We start from the raw sequence: 23,665 nt of genomic DNA, 5'->3' as shown, positions 1-23,665 counted from the left end.
TATTAATAAAATGATTAAAATCATAAATAAATATTTATTGTAATGTACAATGGCTGCGTTCAGCCGATACTCCGCTAGCCTAGCAATCGTGAGCAGTCGCTCGTTTCCTCTCCTTTTAATCCATTGGGTCAGAGGAGAGGAAACGAGCGAAAACGAGCGACTGCTCACGATTGCTAGGCTAGCGGAGTATCGGCTGAACGCACCCAATATTTTCACAAATATTGCTTGCTATAGTTTTGCTATGTTGTTTATATCTGTCAATAAGATGTTTTATCCAATAATCAAATCTTTTTTAAAATTATACATTTTTCTTTTTCATTTTTCGTTAGCTTGTTGCAATGGTTTAGCCTTTGATTAATTTTATTTTATTCTAAAAAATTGAAGTGTTTGATAAATAAACCAGAGTACATATTTTGAGCATTTGGTAAAAAAAATAACAATATTTCTTAATATTCTTAAACACAGATCAATCATAGATTTTTTAATGCATATTTTGTTTAATGAGAAAGCAGATATGTAAAAGTCACGCTTCTTGTTTAGCATTAAACTTCCGTTGATCTCTGGATTACGATGCATTTTAAGATATAACGTATATAAAGGTTCGAAGTGTACTGCAAGAATTTTAATTCAATGTTGGTACACACTTTATTTTTATAATCATATAATATTGTACAAATTATTACAATAAACTATATATTTCTGTAATTATGTCTGTTTCTTATTAGTTTTACCAACATGGCTTGCCGTAAGCGTTTGGCAAGATAGTAGAATTAAATAATACAGCCATACAGTGCAAAAAATGCACCATCTCGTATTCTTCATTGATTACGATTTTCCTCTAAAATTATATCCTACAATAACAGTACAAAAAAATTATCGGGACAAATTGAAATTACTAAATTAAACCCGTTACTTCTTTTAACGACTATCTACATATTGATGTAATCCTATAATCGTTTTTCGGAGTGTATACAAGAAGAAAATGAAGTGAATCTCTTCTTGTGTACTATATGCTATTGCTATACCATATATTATAACTTTACATATTTATATATATAATATCGTAAGTGTTTATATTATATATATACATATATAAATGTAAATGTACGTCGCGTTGTGTGTGCTAACAGGATCAATGTTCAATTTCATATTCACGTCTATCGTTTATCAGAAAAAATGTATACACGAGTTGTGTGCCATCCTATTTTATTGATATATTTTTCTTTATATTATATCCTATATTAATGTACATTTTTGTTGTTCTTATAAGAGCGCTAAAATAAAACTGGATATTTTCTGTTTATTTTTTTTATTACAGTATACGCGACTAAAGGGTTCAAAAACCTATAGTAATATAGATACAATTTACAAGTTCCGATTTTAAAAAAGAAACAAGATTTTTCGTTTTACATCATAAATTATTTCATACACACAGTTTTATGAAATATCATAAATAAAGTATGACAATAAATTTTACTAACTGTTAATTAAAAAACGTATGATGGCGAAATGAAAGTATAGTATATATGAAGAACCAGATATAGTAGCTAGTATACACTTCATTAGTACCTGTGTACTTGTGTACTATAGATTCGCGAGACAGTCGTGGGCACTCTGGTCAATTAGTACAATTTATCGCATCGTATATCGTTCGGAAAGTACTTCGCAAACATGATGTTTATCATCCTATGAAACCGGAGATTAAGGACAATTTCATTGTCCCAAAGTCATATTTAGCATCATAATAACAAAATAGAATAAATTCGAATATATTTATCTTAGAAAAAGAATTTACATTATAGAGAATTCGCTATGCAAGAGAGTAATCCGTATCGTATCGCGCGTGACGTATTACGATATTATTCGTCGCACCGAAATGTAAATACACTTGATATTTCGCGCGTGAGTCCATATTACACATATAGGCGTTTATAGGTCGGGAGTATGCAGCTCTAGGATTTAACCAAGGAATCAGACTGAAGGCCACCCTTTAATGTTTTTACAGTCTATTTTATGTAGGTCCGATAACAACAATAAAAATTCTTAAATAAATATATATCGGTATAATCATTGATGGAATATTATTACGCAGTCAACTAGTTTCCTTGTTGTCAAGAGTCGTAAGTTTTTTCTTTTTCTTTTGCTTTTTTCCCCTCCTTTAGATGTTTGGAATTAATTCGCGTCTTAAAGCATAGTATACATACACATGTACACGTTAACGGCACGTTAACCACTGTACGTTCGCAGTGATCGGTATAGAGTACCACAAAGAGTTATGCGAAATTCGGTCGGACAAGACACAATTATCACTCAAGCTCATCATTGCTATTTTCCTCTGCCTTGAATCGCGCCGGATCTGGTGGTGGGTTTCGCCGGTTGCGGAATAATCGTGATCTCGTCGTTAATCTTCAACGGCTTTAAAAGTGAGTCGTTCGATCTGGACGACGGAGACGCAGGCGCGTTCTTCTTATCCATTACTCTCTTTGCTACGACACTATGCGCCGAGTATACGTGGTTCTCGAATTGCTTGTACATTCCGAATGTGGCAGTGCAAACTGTACACTTATACGATAGATGCGCTGGCTTTAATGTCATCCCGTGATCTCGAGCAACGTGATTTAATAATTTCCATTGATATACCTAGAAATCAACATGTACAACTCTCACATATAATATTCATATTTCTGTTTATGCTCTCTTGTTATGAAGAAACAAGATCTCTTGTTACAAACTAATTGATGCAGAAAAGATAAACTTACCCTGCCACAAGCTGGACAACGACCCGCATCTTTCCCTTTATTTGCTGCCTCTTGCATGCTGGATGTGACAAGCCCATGAGATCCTAATAAGTGTCTTTCCAAACCCTATTTACAGAAAAAGAATATGTTGTTATACAATTTCTGAATGTACAAATTTTGTTACAAACAATAATGATCGAACCGTTTGAAATTTAAATCAATGTACAGAAAATGCTATAAAAATATATCGATATATGTATCGATATATCTTTCAAGTGATAAAAGAAAAGTAATAACGTATTTTAATTTCAAAAATATTTTTATTTATTATATAAAAATTTACCTGATCTGTGAAGAAGCGGAATTGGCATTTCTGGCAGTTTAATGGAGGTCTGTTGTAAATCATCTTTGGATGTATTTTTACTTTGTGGATCCACTGCATATGATTTCGTAATTGTTCTAGATCCTAAAATAAGTACGATAGAATTTAATGCAAAATATTTCGGAAAGATTTATGTGTTATTATATATATGATATCTTAATATATGTTAATATTATTCATTAGTTATCTATTATTTCTAATTTTGATAGTATGTAATGTAATAATCTATAAAAAGCTATACTATATAATGTAACAATTAAAGTTCTTATATAGGATTGAATTTATTTTATAAATTTGAATCAATTTAAGTAATAGGTTATAATCGATAATCATATAATATATATATATACACATATATATATATATATATATAATATAATTATATAATATATATATATAAGCTTTTGATTTCGTGTTGCTTTTTACAAATTTGTGCAATTTCCAAGCTGTAGTTGTCATAAAAAATAAGAATAAAGGTCTAATTCATTGTACACCCACCTTAATATATCCATCACAAATTTCACATATAACAAACGTATTTTTTCCTCCAGACTTCGAAGAAGTTCCTGATCCCGGGATGGAGGTTTGAGATGTTGTACGTGGTAGTGGAGTAATAGATATACTCGGCTGACTTAATAGCTTCGCTGTAGGATTTTTGGAACTGGCTGTTGTGTTCTGAAAAACATAAAGTGCTTGTGCTATTTAGGAAACACAAACTCGTGTCAAATCAATAATGTTACTTTTATACATCATATAAATATCTGTTTTATTAATATCCACCTAAAAAATTTTACATTAAAAGTGTACATATTTGTTATAGATTGCTTTCTCTTCAAACCGTAGGTGTATGCGTGTTATGTGTATTTTTTCAAAGTTCAATGACAATTTATCGAATATGTGAAACGTTGTTTTCAAATTTTATCTTTTCTATGACCACGTAACAATTACAGCTTATTATTTCTTTATCTTTAAGAGAAACATTTCCATTATTTCCATTAGTAAAATTACATATACATTAATTAATGAAAATTTAGCGTTTGCTATATACATACATACATACATACATACATACATATATATATATATATATATATATATATATATAGTGTAAATGTATAGCCATTCATATATATTACTATTCATACATGGACAGAAGGGTATAAAACATTACTATATTTATTTTAATCTATCACATTAATGAGGAACGTAGATGTATATATGTCCTTTAGATATTACGTGTGCACGTGTACTATTAATTACGCAGACTCGACCAGTTTGTAAAAAGAAATATGGGAGGAATACATTCTTTATGCGTAGTGTTAAAATTTTCAAGCGACTACAAGTTCATTCGATTATAATCAAACTTGGAGAATGTTAAAAGCCTTTTTTCGCACCTGCAAAACATCATTCATGCGATCTCACGTATATCACAAAATCAGTTACTCTCCTTGGTTATTTTCCAATATTTATTTACCTGTGACGAGGACAACCTAGACAGAGAGTCGATTACGTTGGGTACAAGTGCAATTGGTGTGGGTTGACCGGAACTGCCGCCGCTACTGCTACTCACTCCCGAGACAGCCGACATGACAGTCCCAGAGCCACCCACCACCTGCCACCACCCATACATTTTTTTTACTTGTTCTTGGAACTTCAAATGTATTTTAAGTGTCAGTAGTTTGCGTGTGTGTACGCACATTCGTGAACATCGTTACGAAAAACCCGGAGATGTGTACGTTTCGAAAGATTGGCACGCGTCTACTACTGTACTGTTAAGCAACGTATATAATACACGAAACGTGTACTTTACGACTTTGTTATATATATTAGATGTAATTTGCGTTTAAGTTAACGTAAAAGTTCTCCTATATCTAGCCTCGATAAAAGAATGTTTCGTACTATTCTGCGTGTGCCCACCATGAGATTACACTTGTATAAATACTCTACAACTATATTGACGTATTCCACGTCAGTGAATCATAAGTCTGATAATATTAGCGTTTCTATACAGTGAGAGATATCATTACTATATCATTTTCGTAATTAACTAGACAGCTTTCGTTAACATAACTGTTTACGTTGTATATTAGACACAGAGGAAAATTTGATGAGTATAGTCGAGAACTTTTCCACCTTTCTTTTGATGTAACCCACCTTATGCAGTATTCATAAACATACATTATTTTAGTGCATATTTTACGCTACTCTACTTATGGAGGATTCACATTGCGTCCGATGTTCGACGTACGACGATCCGACATCCAATAAGAAATTTTTGTCTCTAATAATAAATTCTGTTATTGGATATCGGATCGTCGTACGTCGAACATCGGACGCAATGTGAATCCTCTATTATACTTTGTTGAAGATATCGTGTAAATACTAACTTATGATAAAGTAAAGTTACGATATGTGCACATTTATCTATAAAATTCAAGATAATAGGATACATAAATAACATAATACACACAAATATAATAATAATAGACGAGCAGTATACAATTTGATGCAAATATTCTGGATACACACAGCCATTAAACTTTTATGCAGCACGTGAATTGCGATTTCTTCTAATCTTACGAAGGGCATGACTTGTCATAATTTTCATCGCCCTTATGTGTTAGTAAGCATATTGAAATAATAATAATTTTATATATATATATATATATATATATATATATATATAATACTATGGCAGTTTACAAATTATAATATGCAATTGTGATGTGTTTAATTTTTTCTAAAAATATAACAATAGATATATTGTCACCTTTTTAACGCGGATATATTGAATTAAAAACTCATTTACTTCACTAATTTCTCGTCTTATTCATATATTCATATAATCTTTATCCGATCTCCGTGAAGAACGAGTTTTTAATTCCTAGTCCGTTTCAGTGGCCAATTACATTTTACTTTATATCCTCATGTTAAGCTTAATTGTTAATATTTGCATGTGCACAACGAATACACGTCTATAACATAGTAAAATGCTATTATTACCTGGAATATTTGGTTACTACCAAATTGGTATGACGTGGGTACCAATAAACCAGAGGATGTAGGACGATACATCATTCCTGCAACATTGTCTGAAATACAGCTTACATTAATATATCGCGGTCCAAATCCATTAAACGTGCGATGCGTACCGATCTGAGAGAAGATATATTTTCTCTCACTTTATTTTCGTTATATCTGCTGATAGGAATTTACCTTGCCGCATTGTAGTAGCACCTGGCCGCAATGTTTTCAGATCGGAATATCTCGGCTGCATCGGCGGTCGTCCTCTTCCACGGCCAGTGATCGGCGCGGGAAGCAATTTTGGTAACAACGGTTGTGGACCTTTGGCGCTCATCGCCATAGCTGCGAGCGCACTCGGAGTGGTCGGGCCGACGGGTCGTGCGCGATTTAACCGCGGTATCTTGGCTGGCGGCTCCCAATCTACCGCAGGCTCCAAGTTTCTTTCCGGTCTGAACTTCTTCGTGCAGGCGAGAATGTGCCGCGTCAATTTGCCCTTCTGATTGTCCTCGAACGGACAGTTCGGGCACTGGTGGAAAGCAGGACCGCGTTCCAATCTACCGCGAGTATTATGCTCCGCTTCCATGTGATACAGGATATCGTGAGGACTACGCACCTCCATCGGGCAGAAGTTGCACTTGTAAACGTAATTGCGCATATGCGGCGTTTCTAGATGATGCTGCATGACTAATGTCGATTCCGTTTTAAAACTACAGAATTCGCATTTCTTCATCTCTAAGTGGAATGGTTCGTTATTTTCTTTACTAAACTCTAAATTCTTGATAAGTGAATTTATAGCTAATTGAGTCTCGGCCGATGTGCTACCCTTGCCTTGTTTACGCTTTTGAGTCCGTAAGAGATCAGTTTGCACATATTCCTGAACGAGGTTCATTCCAATTTGCATAAAAAACTTTCCCAATGGCAGGTCGAAGTATGTCGGTATTTTATTTCTGTCGTCTTGTCTTAGCTCGTGCTTGTCACTTATACCACTGAATCCCTGCTCGATCAAGTCTATCGAACTGTCACCATCTCCGTCTCGTTTGGCTCTACCCTCGATGTCACTCTCATCAGACTTGTCGTTACCTCTTTTAATAATATCTAAAGAATCTTCTTTGTATTCTTCACTATCCTTACTTTCGTCAGTAAGTCTCTTCAGCTTCTCTTCCTTCTCCCATTCGTCGATGCTTCTCTCCAGTTTAGTGACAAATTCTTTCAATGGTTTCAGGGGTGGTTTCTCGTATACATAAGGTACTATGAAGGATGGTGCTTCAACCACAAACATATCGTCGGTCAATGTTGGTAAAATTGGCGGTACCGTCGGCGTAACTGTGGTCATACTAGTTTTCGGGCTCAGCTGTGCCGTTTTCGAAGTCATGGGTACTGGCGTGATGGTTGTTCTCATATTAGGGTACATCGTCTGCGTTGTCATACCGCCCATTGGGACAACCGAGAACGGACTGGAGTTGGAGACCGAGTGATGAGGTTTGCTATTACTCACGGGGACTCCACCGCGTCCCGAAAGAATGGAGTTTGTGTCTATTATAACTAACGTAGGTTCTTTCTTTCCGCCCTTGATGGATTTACTACCAGCGGCGATCTCTACCAGCCGTTTAGTATCATTAACAACGATAGTAGTTTTACTGTTTCTGATTGGTGACTTCAGTTTAGAATTCTCCTTATCCTTGCTATCGATACCGGCTAATGGATCTTCCGGCTTAATCTCTTCTATGTCAGATCCATCGTCTACCTCCTCCTCCAACTCCTTCTCTATATAGCTTGTTCGTTTAATATTGCGCGAGCTTCTTCTCGGCGTGATACTACTAAGATCTATCTGTTTTCGCGGCTTTTTCTGCTTGGGATCTTTAATAGCACGTTCCATTGACGTATCATGATCGTTGCTCTTCGCACTATCGGTTATCTCTTCGATGTCGGGACTGCCACAGCTTCCGTTCTCCTCGCAGAGCTTGTCATCCGATTTCTCCATGCTGTTGTCAGCGAGTTCACTACTGTCACAGCTACAATTTGATGACATGTCATTGTTGTCCCGTTTATCGATGGCTTTCTTCGAAATGAACACATCGTCATTATCCAGTTGTATTTCTGTAATGCTCTCGTCAAGACACTCTATGTCAGAGTTATTACTTTGTTCGTCTATCTCCATAGCTTCACAGGACGTGTTTTTACACTCAGTTATTTCAGTTTTAGACACTTCACTAGAATTGTTCGTCTCACTTACACCGCCGGGTGAGTTAGATACTTTAAAGTCATTTTTCAAGTCAAACGTTTCATCTTCCATACTAGGATTACCTACTGCTTCATTATGCTCACTATCTTCATCTTTTCCCTCTTCCATCTCGATTTCTCTTTCATGAACATCCTCGTCCTCCTCCTCCTCCTCCTCATCCCCATCTTCTTCCTCTTCCTCCTCCTCCTCCTCATCCTCTTCTTCAGTGATAATATCTTTCAACGTTGTCTTACTTGTGTTATCACTGGTATCCATATACTCTTCGTTGTCAGCACTATAGTTTCCATTGACACCGTTCGGAATAATCATATCTGCAAACATTTATAAAACATTTAATACACGTGTAATCATTATTTATTAAATACTGTAATTATTTCAAAGCATCAATATAATAACAAGTATATATATCTTATAATTTATGATCAATAAGATATATATATATATATATATATATATATATATATATATACACATATATATATATATATGTTTGGACTTTAATTGAAATTATAATAGAAAGCATATATCATTGCTTTTAATATATATTTCTGTTAATTTACAGTTTTTACTTTAATTAATAATTATTATATAATTTGTTTATTACAAATTTATTTTTTGCCTAGATATGAGGCTGAAAGAATTCACAGAATAATTGCAAAATCAAACAAGAGATATTAAGCAAAAATATTCTAAACACTAATATCAGTTACAAATCATGTAACAAAATCGTATGATGGGGGAATATAATTTCTCCATAGCATTTTTCTAAAAGCCACTTTCAAGCTACAACGGTAAATGGCAATCTTTAGCTAAAATAATGTCACATCTAATTACTGCCAAATTACAATCAGTAATAAATTAGATAACAATGCCATTGCCGCCTTATCAGTTCAATAAGACTTCACCGTGAAGTACGTAACATCCCTACAAATTACAACAGATACTTAAGCGTATTATATTACGTGTAAAGAATATGAAATTGTTTTCCCTTTATGCTTTCTCTCAACCAGAAAGCCCCCATGATATCGAAATAACATTGCGACATACAGAAGCGTCATGATCTACGAATTCTAAGGATCTACAATCCAGAGGATTCCAGGTGCGAACCAGGTCGTCGAGAGTCAATTTTGCCGAGTGTCCAGCGTCAGAACGTGTATAAGCCACGGAACGGGCGGCCGTGTGCTCACCTTTCAAGTGCCTGTCAGGACTGCCCGGAGAAGAGTCCTTAGCGGCAGACTCCTCCAGCGTGCCCTCCATGAGTCCACCGTGGTCCGCCGCGCGGTCGATCTAAACAATTAACGAACACACCACTGAAACTAACAATCGGCAAGACGCGGCAAGAGACGAAGAGCGTTGCGCGGGCACCGCACGTTCTCCACCTTCGCGAGGACGGCGCGCGGAGGGAGCCCTGGCGGGGTTGCGAGAGGGGAGAAGGGAATTTTTAGCGGGGCCGAATTTTTCAAAATGGCGCTGCGAATTCCGCACTTGCGTCCGCTCTCGCTCCCATAACCAACAAACTTCCGTCGGAGCCCGAGGGGGTATCCGATGTCTCTCTCATGCGCGCGCGCGCACACTCACACACACACACACACACACACACACACACACACACACACACACACACACACACACACACACACACACACACACGGCCGCACACGGGGAATGCTGCACCCGGGGCGTTTCGAACGATCATCGAACAAACCGCGACCGCGACCACGGCGACGGCGTCGCTCGGATCCTCCCGTTCAAGCGTTCACCTCTTCCTTCAGCGTGCGAGCGAGTACTCGACCTGGCCGTGCTTGCACGCGCGCACACGCGAACGGCCGACAACGAACAGACGCACGGACGGACGGACGAACGAACGAACGAACGAACAAATGGACGGACGGACGGATGGGTAGGTATCCGAGACTCCTGGCCTGGCTCAAGGAAGAGAGACAGAGAGAGGGGCTCACACGAGAACAGTTAGCGTCGTCTCCCAGTTAGCGCAGTCAGTCACCTGCATTCGCTAACCACCGCTAGCGTCTGCGAGCGCCAGTCAGTCACTCCATCAGCTAGCCAGCCAGCCAGCCAGCCAGTCAGTCAGTCAGTCAGTCCTCGATCCCGACCCTCCGTGCGCGCCGCCTCTCTCTCTCTCTCTCTCTCTCTCCTCTCTCAACCTTCGCAACCTACCAACTTCTCTACACCTACACCCAGAAAGACCCCACACGTACGTACGCGGAGTATACGTGTACGTAGCGTTGCGCGCGCGCGCGCAAAGCTTCCCGACGAGGCGTTCCACGTTAAACGCGACGGCGAGGATGGGTATGAGAATTTATGACGAGACGATTATACGTCAACCGCGTCAACCTCTCGAGGGATACGTCCGCGGACGACGTATCTCACGAATCACCAGAATCCTGGATGGATATTGCGTTACCGTCCGCGGGGTACGTCGTCGTCTACGAGCATGACGGTCACATCACGAACCTCTCGCGACGTACCCCGGCGTCGCGAGGGGGCAGGGGTGGCGCTCCGGGGGACAGGAAAGCGGAGAGAAACCCGCGCGACGTCTCCCGCCGGAGAGGGGAAACGGCTGGCGGGATGAGAGGAGGAGAGGGAAGGAGGAGGAAGAAGAGGAGGGAGGCCGCCAACCGGGATGGCGTCGACGTAGAGGTTATAACGCGCTACGTTAACCCCTACGTTAACGACGCGAGGTTAACCCGGCGAGAGAGAGAGAGAGAGAGAGAAGACAAGCGGAGTAGAGGAGGGGAGAATCATCGTCTGATCGGTTTGACAGATGATCGACGGTTCTCTGCCGCGCCGCTTGAGATTAGCGAAGCAGATGATCGGTACTCCACTCTTCAACGGTAGTCGTTGATGCCGCCAGCCGCCTGGCTCTCACGGGGCATCACTCCCGCGCTTACCGACGCGAAACGCGCACGTTTTCGCCACGGCCCGACGTCGTCGGGCCCCGTTCGCGACTCGTGGTGGCTCCCGGAATTCCCTCCCGCTATCTCCAGCACTGCGGGACGCTGCTGGTCCTGAACGTCACGTTACGCCGCACGCTCTTCTTGCACCTCGTCTCTCCTCTCTTAAGCCCCTTGCACAATGCCAGGCAACAGGCAATAGGAACAGGAAATAACCAAAAAATCGTTAATTACAACCTAAAAAATTCAAATGCTATGATTGGTTGGCAATAGGCAATAGGCACAGAATTTCCAACGTGACGGAAACTCTGTGTCTATTGCCTGTGTCACTGTTTATTCTGCATTTATACATGATTTCTGATTTCTATTCCCTGTTCCTATTGCCTGTTGCCTGGCATTGTGCAAGGGGCTTTATCCTTCCCTCTGTTCCTTCACCCTCGTTTCCGCGCGCGCCCGGGTGCGCGGAGTGCAGAAGGTGCACGACGAAGCGAGAACGGGAGAGCCTACGGCTCGAACGGGGCGAGACGAGTCAAGATGAGACGAGACGAGACGAGACGAGGTGAGGTGAGGTAAAGTGAGGCGAGGCGAGGCAAGGCGACTCCCAGCGGTGTTTACCGTATCCAGAGAGGCGCCTTCGGTCCCGGTCTCGAAATCCGAAAAGCGGGATTGCGGACGTCCTCGTTTTATCCTCGGCGACGGAGGCTCGTTCTTCCTTCGCGCGCCCCGACTCTGCGGGCTTGCGCGAACTCGAGACGACCTACGACCGTCAAGACGATACACTCTTAACGCGATGCGCTCGACTCGACGCGTCGCCGAGGACGCGACGACGACGCGCGCTCGAGAGCGCAGGAGCGCGAACAGACGGACGGATAGACGGACGGGCGAGCGGGCAGACGGACAGGCGGGAGCGAGAGAGAGACGGAGGGAGACACGCATATGTACACCGGTCGGAAAACGTAAAAGCTCATCCACGGCGACGCGGCCGTGCGTCACTCGACCCGTACATACGCGCGCAACGGCGAGGGACGCGGTCGAGGCGATCGCGTCTTCCATTCATGCCGTGCGTAATTTCTCGCGCTTCTTTTCCTCTCTCGCCGTCCGCCTACTTTGAATAATGCGTCAGGTACGCTTCGATTCCTCCGGGTGTATGAGAGTGCAGAAGGTACAGGTGACGCGAGCGGACCTATCGCTGGCCGCAGGCTCTGGAGCAGTTTCCCCTCTCGACACTCTCAACGGAGGAGTTGAGGTTAATTTTTCGGAGCTCTTTCTTGGCCCCCCTTCGAGACGCGAATCGGCCCCTGTCTGTCTGTCTCCCGGCTCGTCCGTTCGTTTAACGATTCGCAGTCGGCAATCCCGATCTTTCCGGACCGCAACGCGGCCAACGGCGCATGGTATATACGCACCTAGAGAAGAAGAGCGAGAAGACGAAGATGACGAACGACGACGACGACGACGACGACGACAACGACGACGACGGCGGCGGCGGCGGTCACGGCGAGGGTGACGAGGAGGGTTGCCTACGCGAGCGTCGCGTGACGGCGACGTCGGTGACGGCGACGTCGTCGATGGCTGTCGCGCGCGGTGGTGTATCGGCAGCCGCGATCTTCCGAATATCACTCGATCGCTCGAGGGGGGCACGGGGTTACACGCGGTTTATTCACAAAATCTGTAAATAGGGAACACATTCATCGCTGATGGTTGGCACACTAGAGGGCAGGCGCGCGCGACGGGTGGGAAGCGTTAAAAAGTTACGATTCCAGGGCCGTAGCGAGAACCGCGGTTCGCCCCTTCCCTCCTCCTCTTCCTCCCCCCCCGTCAACCCCGTGTCGTTAAAGGTCTATCCAGAGACTTGTACATTAAATATATCTATATACATATGCGTGAGCACAGAAAAATCGACCAATCGCGAGAACCCAACGCGGGGAACGCGGCGACAATATGGCATCCCTCATGCCGGATTTGATTAGGTAGTCGTCTGTGTGCGGCCTATGCGAATCCGTCTGGATAAACCTTCAGAGCGTGCAGCTGCGCGTTTTTTTTTGTGAGAAATACCAACGGCGAGGAGGTGGAGGAGAGAGGCGGCTCCTAGAAGAGATCGTTATCGAATAGGCCCGTTGCATGACTCCTGTATCGCGCTTCGCCCGTGAATTTACTCGAATCCCATATCTTTCGGCGCGACAAAAATACGCGATCGAATATAAACGAATTACAAATATACGAGATGCTCTACCTCCCTCCCCCGAGCTACTCTGCCGCATCGGTTTCTCCCCTCGGTCAAATTGGCGCCGACTTTTCCTCCACGAAAATGTTCAAGCGTCGAATAGCTTCCGTAATTAGCGGTCAGAAGCAACAGCACTTTTATAAAATTCCATAAAATAACGAAATCATATTCATCGATCAATTTATTTTTAGGACTCCACTTGGATTGAGTTCGAATTTAAGGTTTAGTGTATTATGAAGATTAAGGGTTTAATTTAATCCGCGATTAATTTAACCGGTTAAGGCCCAGTTTCACAAGTGTCGGTTAACTTTTAATCTTAGATTAACTCACTCTTCGTCTCCTTCTAACGTCCCCCTTAGAAAAAGATGAAGAGTGAGTTAATCTAAGATTAAAAGTTAACCAACACTTGTGAAACTGGCCCTAAGTCGCTAAAAATAACATTTTTAATGCTAAGGCGAAGAATTGTACACGAATAATATCATAATAGACTACCAAAATCTAGTCCTGACCGAATTGGCGCTTCCTCTAAACTGATTGAAAAAATTCCATGTAATCTCTCTATATAATTTGTATAATATAATTTTTAATTTAACTATATGTATAATTATACATTTCGTTATTTCTGGTCTAATCGTTTTCTTTCTGCATATTAAATAACAAAAAATTAATAAACCTATTTATATTAACAAAACAGTACTTGATTTAATCACCAATTAAGTTAAACAGATAGTTTGGTCGAAGTCGTTCGAAGATACGTGAACTGTGCGAGAGATGTTGACCTGTCTCGATGGTCAGAGGAAAAATCGACCTCAAGTCGGCCAAGGAATGCGCGTATATAAGCTCTAATACAGCATATACTTCCACAGATGCGTTTTATCTTAATTACTTTCAAAAGACAAAAATGAGAGTGCTAAAATCTTAACGAACAAAACCTGACATTTTTTGGGGTCATCTTATCGCAGCAAGACAATATCCAACAGGGAAGAGATTAGCTTTATAACGGTACAATGCCATGATGCCAAGAGGAGAAACGTGTGGCACTATGCACATCCTCCCTCCCATCCTTAAATTCTCAATTCTCGTTGTTTAACGGAAATAACGGTCTCTCCAAGAGACTATCGTGAATTTCTTAATTATAAAATTGATTGCCGATCGATTAATTAAATAATTGAATAATTGCATTTTATGACATATTCATAAGTTTTTGCATTCGGGATAACAAGCCTCTTTTTACTCTTTGAGGCCATCGTGCAGTGCCCCACGTTTCCTATAGTGAGCTTGACAGTTTGCGCCGAATGATGCATTTTTACGTGCATGTGTCGGGAGCGAGCATTACTTCGAAATCAATTTTTCGGGCCCTCGTCTTGTCCGCACGACGTTTTTAACTGTTGAAATCGTTACTGTGCGCTCTGACGGTATACACAGCGTTGCCAAGTTTACACGCAAAATCAATGCCGTAATAAAAGTAATAATAAAGCCGTTGAGTAAGAGCAAATCCTCGTATGCAAAATGGGGTTTTTTCGTAACGGAAGAATATTCTCGGAATCGCTTAATTTATTTGTTAAGGACATCTCGTCGCAGAATCGTGAACCCTCTCCACTAATTTAATATAATTAATAACTTTTGCCAATATATTTTTTTCGTCAAAAAGAACTACAAGGGGAAAGTATACCGAAAGTTAATTTGCCTTCGTTAACGAGAGAGATTAGCTATTTCTCTACGTACAACATACAGAAACTCAAGACAAAATTTCAAAAAATATCTTGAAATTTAGCAAAAAATGTTTTTTGTTTTTAAATCTATAATATAATATTTTCTACTGTACGGGAGTTTTTCTAGGTCACAGACCGTGTAAAGGAATTGAAGGAATCAGTGCAAGAACGAGATGCAGTCCCGTGACTGAGCTTACTTCTACGTTGTCCATATTTTTAAGAAAGTGTGGATATTTAAAGTATTTAAAATACGTTTGCGTGTATATAAAAAATAAAGATCGTACAAGATGCCACGCGTTTTTTAATGCCAAAAACGTTCCCGTGAATTGCAAAACGGGTTGGAAATAAACTCTCCGATTTCTGAAATCTATTTCGGACACGAATCTGTATCCAGGGTAAATTTTCTAATTTATTGACTCACCTAATTCCCGTTCGAAACCTCTTTTTAATTTTAATTGCGATGAATCGAGGCCGCTGCTGTTTCTAGACTTGATCTTTTGCATTTATATTTGTTTGCGTTCGCATAAAAAAATATTTTCTTTCTGCATCGCGATTGTGACAGTCAGTTCGACGATCAACGATGCAACGTTTCCTTGTCACAGAAATGATACTTGCATCCGTGCAATTAATCGCATAACCGCGACGAAGTTGGTCGTTTTTAATTTGCCTTTTTTTCTCTCGCGATTTTTTTTTTTTTTTTTTTTTAGCAACGAAAAGGACAACAAACTGACTATAGCGCGTTTATTTGCAATCCTTCAAGGCAAGAACAGCAACGCGAGTACGGCAAACGTGACGGAGAAGCAGTATTTCTCACGATTTCACCATATCTCTGTTTAACACGTGTAATCCAACGCCGTTATACTTTTACCGGTGGTTCGCAAGTTTAAGATTAACAGCGATACGGTCACGCGCGCAAAGCTTCCAGTCTAAAAATTATTTATAATAATTTCATAGCAATAATAATAAGAAGAATGCCCGTTATGAAATCACAATTTCATTATAACATCTCGAATAAATGCATCGGGATATTTTACTTTTTCGAAATTATAATTAAAAAAATTAATATATCAAGTACTAACGAAGCACAATTGACTTCGATCGTTGCGACTGATGACATTTGATTTGACAGCGTTACAACAGAAAACACGATAAATACGTATTGACGCGCGGATACTCTCGGAGTTATTAAGGCATGTTGTCAATGTGGGTTATTTCGTGAATAGATGGTCTTTTTTTCGAAAGCTTTATCTTAATTTTCATAAAATAGGCGACTTTTCTTAATTTTCAAAAATAATTGTAACTCTTCGACTATCAATGACGGAAATATCCGCACATTCAAAAAAGATTTATACCGGAACAATTAGAACGGGATACTATATTTTTATGTTTTTGAAATCGCTGAATTCAAATCTGAAATCAAAATTGCAAAATTCAAAATGGCGGATCCAATATGGCGGACCGTCAATATAAAAAATTGTTCATTTGCATAAAAATTTTAATTTATTGAAAACTGCTGATTTCAAATTTAGAATAAAAATTCAAAAATTTAAAATGGCAAATCCAATATAATGGGCAAAAATCGAAGTATGATTTAATTTTGAAGGGTTTTTAAAACTGTAAATTCTGTTTTTAAAATTAAAATTTGTTAGTTTAAAATAATGCGATTCAATAACGGCCAAAAAATTTAAAATATTAAGTACTCAATTTGCATAAAAATTGATTTATAAGAATTTTTATAAATTTTTACGTTTAAAATATACTTAAATCTAAAATTTTTATAGAAATTTAAATTCAATCACTCAAAAAATTCCCAGCAAGTATCCTTTTTATAATTTTAATTTTTCGACTATTTATATTTTATATTTTTATGACCAAATATTGTATTGAATTTGCGACTTGCACTTGAAAAAGGCCAAAACCAATAAAATCGAAACGTTGCGAAGATTACGATTTAATAAATGTGGCCAGTCGGGTCGAATTAAACAATTATCTTTGTTAATTATTACTGGCGAAGAAAAGGATTACTTTTAATCTTATTTTTTATAAAGTGGACGAGAAAAGATCCAAAACCTCTGTGAAGTTAGCATCCCAATTTTGAAATTCTGATATAATTGATGGAGTTCTGACTCTTTCCCAAAAAATTGAGTTCCTGAGATCCAAAACGAAAATTTTTCGAACTACGAACGATCGGTTAACAATCAATGAAATTTCAGTTATTAATCTCAATTAAGATCGTGTATATCATAGGTGAACATTTTTAATGAAAAGAAAGATATTGATTTCAGGCTTTTTGAAAGCAAACTTCTTTGAGTGTCGTCGATGTTTCTTTGACGACTTTCGAAGAGTTTTGCTCTCGAAAGTGATGTTTTCTAACATAAAAGAGAGGATGTATGTGTAAACAGTGTCCGTGTTCCGATTCTAAGATGTTATTGTAAACGATCTATGACGATATCCTGTTATACTATATATGTTACAGTTTTCACTTTTATGTTAGAAAAATTTAAATAGACATAGATTTTACAGTTTTAACTAATATAATAAATTTCGACAAATTAATTTCAGTAGGATGTCCGAAATTTCCCTCTCCCGCGTTTTCCTCTTTTTATCCGTCGATTTTCTTTCTACGACAAGAGCGAAGGAGAATCAAAGTAGAACCCAATTGCTGATAAATCACCGACCAAAAAACTGATGATTCTAGATTAGACTGTTTTTCTGTAACCATGTAAGAGATTACTCCTATCTCCACAAATCTCGAGTGTTGAAATTATCGCGCAGCACAAAAAAAAATTTAAATCGCGGATATAAAATCGGCGATCCGAGATCCTGAAGCTCCTGTACTTTACAATCAAAACTCCCTATCCTGACCACCATTTTGGGTTCCTGGCATTGTTTACCGATGCAAGCGTGCCCGTCATTACGTCCACGAAGTGCAGCGAAGAGAGGAAGTTGGTACACAATACATGGGTTCGTTCGCACAGGAGCGAGTCCAAGAGATTTCTGCACGGTGGGGGACGAAAATGCGGCGCGGAGGGGAAGGAATCGGAGGGAGGTGACGGCGGTGGGTGGCGGACGCGAGAGGCGCGGAGCACCTGGCCGCTGGCGTCTGGCGGACGTGATACGGCCCTGACATGTCGTTCTCCACGAGCGTGTCGCGTGTCGCAAGCGTGCCACTAGCGTGTGCCGCGTTGAGGAAAAGCGTACGGGATCGAGCCGATTCATACGGGGCAACCGATGCGGCATGCGAGGCACAAGCTCGCATTGCATTCGCGCTCTGACGCTCTCTTTCTCTCTTACCGCTCGTTCGTGCTCTTTCTCTCTTCCTCGCTCGCCACTCTCTCACACACACATACACGCGCACGCACTCACGCTCACGCACACCACGACCGCGAGCGGACTGGTCGCAGCTCCCGCCTCCCGCCATTTCTACATGACGGCCGCGACGTGCCTGTCGAACAGCTGCCGACCGCAACTCTCGTCGTGCCCCCCGGACGAAACGATCGTCGTCGCAACGCACGCGACACACGCACTCCGTCTCGCGCCGGATTGCCGCGCTTATTTAAATTCACACTGACCGTTCGTTCCGCGCGCCGGCGAACACCTGCGGTGGCACACGCGGCTCCCAACGTCGCCCACGATACGTCGGCGTTCCTCGTGCGTGAGCCGACGACCCGCTCGCATGCACTTGGTGTTTATTTCAGCCGCGAGACGCAGGACGTCACCGATCCACTCCTCTTACCACCGTCGGCGAAACTGCAAAGATGGCGACCGCCGTCACGTGACCCGCGATGTTTTATGACGTATCCGCGAATATTAAAGGGCCGGCGGCCGGCCAGTCGCGTTTGTTGTACGTCGTCACGTGACCGCGTGCACGTGCACGTCCAATGAGAAAGATGCTGCCCTAAGAATAAGAGCAAACTGCAGTCAAAATGGCGTAAACGGGGTGGACACGGCCGCCCAGCGTTCGCCCTTTTCGACGTGGAATTGATATGATGATTCATCATAGGAATTGCTTCGAATTTGAAAAGAAATGGAAATCGGCTTTTTTTTTTACAGGAATAGTTATACACAAATCGACCCCTTCGATCATTTGCAGAACGTTATTGCGAATGCGAAGATTCTACATGGTGTTTCACATTCGTAAATTTGATTTTAATAGTCTCTGAGCTATAATTGCATCGTATATGCGTCATACGTTTCGATTATCGAATATATTTGCAAAATATAATGCGGAGAAAGTAGAAAAATATCCTTTTTTCAAATAGATCGTCCTATTTATATTTCACTTGAATAACATTTTTATAAAAAAGGAATCGCTATAACCTCTTAAAAATATTTGCTGTCGTATTCATATTTACACATAAATAAAAAGTCAAATTTTTCAAGTTTTTTAAATAAAATATCTTATTATTACTCATTCTCTAATAATATTAGCTATAATGATTCTTAAATTAATAAAATAATAGTAATGTACATTCCCAGATAGCACAGTGCGTCAAATAACGTTATAATGCCGTCAAAGTGACGTCTCTTACGACAACAATCCGTCACTTTGACTGCACTATTACGCCACTTGACGCCACTGTGCTATCTCTGGGTTACTATTTACAAAAAATATTGTTTATATCCAAGGTGCGGAAAAACTAGAGGTGCAAACTTCTGGAGATGGTAGAGGGGAACTCATAAAGTGGTAGTCAGAAATGTTTTCTTTTTGCTTAAGCACTGGTTATAGGCCGATTGGAACACAAAACGCCTATGCCAAAATGTTTTATTTGATCCAAACGTGGAAATTTCCTTTTGTAAAGGTAACTTGTAACTCAGTATACAGTACACAGTATACGAAAGGAAATTTTTGCTCACTTCTTTGGAATTGTCACACATAATTATACACATGCGTTACAATGCCTTTTCACGTGAAGAAAGCTACGTTTGAATCAAATAAAACGTTTTCGTATAGGCGTTTTGTGTTCCAATCGTCTCTTTACCCAATGCAAAAAGGAAGCATTTCCGACTACCACTTTATAAGAAAAAAAAAAGGAAAAAAAAACACATTTTATTCCAGTCCCCTCTACCATCTGTAGAAGTTTGTACCTTTAGTTTTTCTACACCCTGTACATAAAACGTAATATGTACACTCAAGTAAGAATTTATATTCAATGTTATCCAATGTCATCTTCATCATTGTCATTAGCATCGAAGGACAGTACAACTTTTTGCTTTTCTTTTTTTGCTTTCTTTTTTACAGGTTTATCGGTGGCAATTGTGTCAGAATCCGTTTCTGCCACTTTAGTCTTGCGAAATATGATCTTCTTAGACAGGTCAGCTGGGGCATTATTTTCTTCTGCAATTGATAACTCTGATAGATTAACATTGAAAATTACATGTTTATACAATGTGTTTTATTACATAATACTATATTCAATAATATGTGCAGATTTAGAGCAACTCTTTATTGTTACCTTTCTCTTTTTGTTTTTTAAAGGCATCTGCTTCTTCCGCTGTTAAATCACCAGAATTTAATATGACAACAACAGGTTTTTCATCAGTCAACTCTTCCTTCTCATCGTCGAATATTTCTGGTAGAACTTCCCTCTAATTTAACAAATAAGTTGAGTAGGTATAAGTATTCTATTTCTGTCCTACTTTTAATACTATTAATTAACCATAAATCGTACAAAATATGAACAAAATAATTGTTAAATCCAGAGCAAGTAAATTACGGATGCCTTACCTTCGTATCGACAGTAGGGCCTTCCTTGTATCCAATTTTTTCCTTCAGCTCTCTTAGAAATTTTGGTTCATCCGGTTTGATGTACGATATATTGTGCTTTTTCCGCGACATAATTTTTTTTTTAACTTGACGTCTTCACGAAACGCACGAAACTATTTGAAAAATGATAACCTGTCACAATCACAAACTGTAAACAGAATTCCGTCGCGAGGTAGTAATGGACGATTCACATTGCACTCGAAAATTCATAGAGAACACAACGTTCCGACCAGGTTCCGACACACCCAATAGAAGATTGCGTTTTATAGGGACATTAACATTACATTTTGGTCTCTATAAAACGAACATTCCTATTGGATATCATCACTGGGCTTAGGGCCGATATCACAGTCTCCTGGCCTGCGTTCTGAAACCTTACTCGAGTTAACTCTAGTTAACTCGAGGCGTTCAGAAATGCCGAGTTGACCCATTTGTGGCGTTCAGAAACACGCTTGAGTCAACTCTCGAGTTAACTATTTCTACCCACGTCGAGGAGGTAGGTAGAAATTACTCGACATGCGCACATATATAGATTCCGTCACATAAGGGGCACATAACGCATGTTCTCGAAACACGCCTTTTTTAGGTTAAAGTTATTCACAAGAACCGGCGAACAAAAAGGGATACGGACACTATTTTCCTGATGTGCTGCCATATTTTCACTCATATTCAATGCTTGATGGGAGAGCGCCATGTTAACCCGTGATGTTACTTTCGTCGTCCATAAACGACAGTAACCCGAAGTCAACTCTAACTCTACTCCTACTCTACCTGGGTAAAAGTTTCTGAACGCAGGCCTGCAGTCTCCGCGTGATCCTCCGATTAAGGTTGTATGACCCGTAAGATCTCTGCCAAAAGTTTAAGAAACGTAACATAAAGCTAATTAACATATTTAAGAAGATATTCTTTACTGGAAAGTAATATTTATATTAATATTTTATTAAAATAACGGTTGCTTGTGTTTTTAAGAGCTATAGAGACATTTTTATGCATATTTTCTCGTATGCAAACTTTCACTTTTAATGATTTTTAGAAAGACTGTACCTGACTTGCAACTGACACAAACGAAAATCTGAAAGTGTGAAAATCTTTAAAAAGTAACAAAACATAGTAATTACTGTTTAAAAATACTAATGAAATTATATTACGTTATTTATTTACGTCATTTATTAATAAATTAAATACAATAGCTCTCATAAAAAAGTATTTTGATCGCGACAACGTCGCATTTTTCTGTAAGTTGGTAGCATTGATCTCACTCGACATCAGCTGCGTGAACGCGAAGTGTGTGCTCTGAGCAACCTCTATGAAGTTGGCCGGACAACTTCAACGTATCGAACTTTCATTAATTGGAATCGATTGGTGGTCGTTTGGTGGTCTTTGGTAGTCTAGTCCGATCGTTTGGTGGTTAGTCGTTTTCCTGTAAAATAAAAATGAAATTTCCGGTGTGAAGTTAGCCGGACAATTTTTATTTTTCAACCAATTTAACTTTTTTATAGCTCATTTGACGCGGAATCGTTTGGTGGTCACGAATATCACCGGTAAAACGTTTGGTGGTCAACCGTTTTCCCAGAAAATAGAAAAAACCGTATGCGCATAATGCCGTATTCGGAACAATTGTATTTATCACCCAAATTGACTTTGATAGGGCTCAATCGACGCGGAATCGTTTGGTGGTCACGAATATCGTCATTAAAACGTTTGGTGGTCAATCGTTTTCCTAAGAAATAGATAAAACCGTACTCTCACGCCATTGGTCGTATGATTTCGTGACGTTAGCTCAGTAATTTGATGGATAAACATTATTTATCAATCAAATTGACTTTCATACGGCTCAATCGACGCGGAATCGTTTGGTGGTCACGAATATAATCAGTAAAACGTTTGGTGGTCAACCGTTTTCCCAGAAAAAAGAAAAAACCGTATGCTCACGCCATTGGTCGTATGACTCTGTGCTATTAGTCAGAAAAATTGTATTTGGCACCCAAATTGACTTTAATAGGGCTCAATCGACGCGGAATCGTTTGGTGGTCACGAATATTGTTATTAAAACGTTTGGTGGTCAACCGTTTTCCTAAGAAATAGAAAAAACCGTACTCTCACGCCATTGGTCGCATGATTCCGTGACGTTAGCTCGGTAATTTGATGGATAAACATTATTTATCAATCAAATTGACTTTCATACGGCTCAATCGACGCGGAATCGTTTGGTGGTCACGAATATAATCAGTAAAACGTTTGGTGGTCAACCGTTTTCCCAGAAAAAAGAAAAGACCGTATGCTCACGCCATTGGTCGTATGACTCTGTGCTATTAGTCAGAAAAATTGTATTTGGCACCCAAATTGACTTTGATAGGGCTCAATCGACGCGGAATCGTTTGGTGGTCACGAATATTGTCATTAAAACGTTTGGTGGTCAACCGTTTTCCTAAGAAATAGAAAAAACGGTACTCTCACGCCATTGGTCGCATGATTCCGTGACGTTAGCTCGGTAATTTGATGGATAAACATTATTTATCAATCAAATTGACTTTCATACGACTCAATCGACGCGGAATCGTTTGGTGGTCACGAATATCGTCATTAAAACGTTTGGTGGTCAACCGTTTTCCCAGAAAAAAAAAACTGTATGCTCACGCCATTGGTCGTATGACTCTGTGCTATTAG

The 23,665-nt window shown here is 40.0% G+C and overlaps 2 protein-coding genes across 8 annotated transcripts; both read right to left on the bottom strand.

Annotated features, from left to right (window-relative positions):
* Positions 1-1,189: 1,189 nt before the first annotated feature.
* On the bottom strand, positions 1,190-18,962 carry LOC112452718. Of its 7 annotated transcripts, XM_025013067.1 has the most exons (10): positions 12,702-12,721; positions 11,914-12,055; positions 9,574-9,673; positions 6,337-8,697; positions 6,124-6,212; positions 4,595-4,732; positions 3,619-3,795; positions 3,082-3,204; positions 2,760-2,864; positions 1,190-2,640 (listed from the first exon to the last, which is right to left on the bottom strand). In XM_025013067.1, exons 3-10 carry the CDS (start codon positions 9,641-9,643, stop codon positions 2,326-2,328), a joined length of 3,378 nt encoding a protein of 1,125 aa, XP_024868835.1. In that variant the 5' UTR covers positions 9,644-9,673; positions 11,914-12,055; positions 12,702-12,721; the 3' UTR covers positions 1,190-2,325. The 7 variants fall into 7 exon arrangements, with proteins under 7 accessions (XP_024868835.1, XP_024868833.1, XP_024868832.1 ...); XM_025013065.1 differs by lacking the exons at positions 11,914-12,055; positions 12,702-12,721 and adding an exon at positions 18,804-18,962; XM_025013064.1 differs by lacking the exon at positions 11,914-12,055 and having other exon boundaries at positions 12,702-12,754.
* Positions 18,963-19,599: 637 nt separating this feature from the next.
* Positions 19,600-21,167, bottom strand: LOC112452727 (uncharacterized protein KIAA1143 homolog). The gene is made up of 3 exons (XM_025013077.1): positions 20,960-21,167; positions 20,688-20,820; positions 19,600-20,569 (listed from the first exon to the last, which is right to left on the bottom strand). Exons 1-3 carry the CDS (start codon positions 21,068-21,070, stop codon positions 20,388-20,390), a joined length of 426 nt encoding a protein of 141 aa, XP_024868845.1. The 5' UTR covers positions 21,071-21,167; the 3' UTR covers positions 19,600-20,387.
* Between the last annotated feature and the right edge of the window lie 2,498 nt (positions 21,168-23,665).

The sequence above is a fragment of the Temnothorax curvispinosus genome, unplaced genomic scaffold (genome assembly GCF_003070985.1).
Source record: "Temnothorax curvispinosus isolate PA1 unplaced genomic scaffold, ASM307098v1 QBEX01003650.1, whole genome shotgun sequence".
NCBI lineage: Eukaryota > Metazoa > Arthropoda > Insecta > Hymenoptera > Formicidae > Temnothorax > Temnothorax curvispinosus.
This window is presented reverse-complemented; position numbering and strand designations above follow the sequence as displayed.

What these genes read in the sequence shown, in the direction of transcription:
- LOC112452718 (XM_025013061.1), bottom strand. Translation starts at nt 12,351, where the DNA reads ATGGAAGACGCGATCGCCTCGACCGCGTCCCTCGCCGTTGCGCGCGTA. An exon ending in TGCTACTACAATGCGGCAAG is followed by an intron (nt 6,213 to 6,336) that starts GTAAATTCCTAT and finishes GCTGTATTTCAG; the next exon opens with ACAATGTTGCAGGAATGATG. An exon ending in CTAGGTTGTCCTCGTCACAG is followed by an intron (nt 3,796 to 4,594) that starts GTAAATAAATAT and finishes TATGTTTTTCAG; the next exon opens with AACACAACAGCCAGTTCCAA.
- LOC112452727 (XM_025013077.1), bottom strand. Translation starts at nt 21,070, where the DNA reads ATGTCGCGGAAAAAGCACAATATATCGTACATCAAACCGGATGAACCA. An exon ending in GCCCTACTGTCGATACGAAG is followed by an intron (nt 20,821 to 20,959) that starts GTAAGGCATCCG and finishes TTGTTAAATTAG; the next exon opens with AGGGAAGTTCTACCAGAAAT. An exon ending in TAAAAAACAAAAAGAGAAAG is followed by an intron (nt 20,570 to 20,687) that starts GTAACAATAAAG and finishes TATCAATTGCAG; the next exon opens with AAGAAAATAATGCCCCAGCT.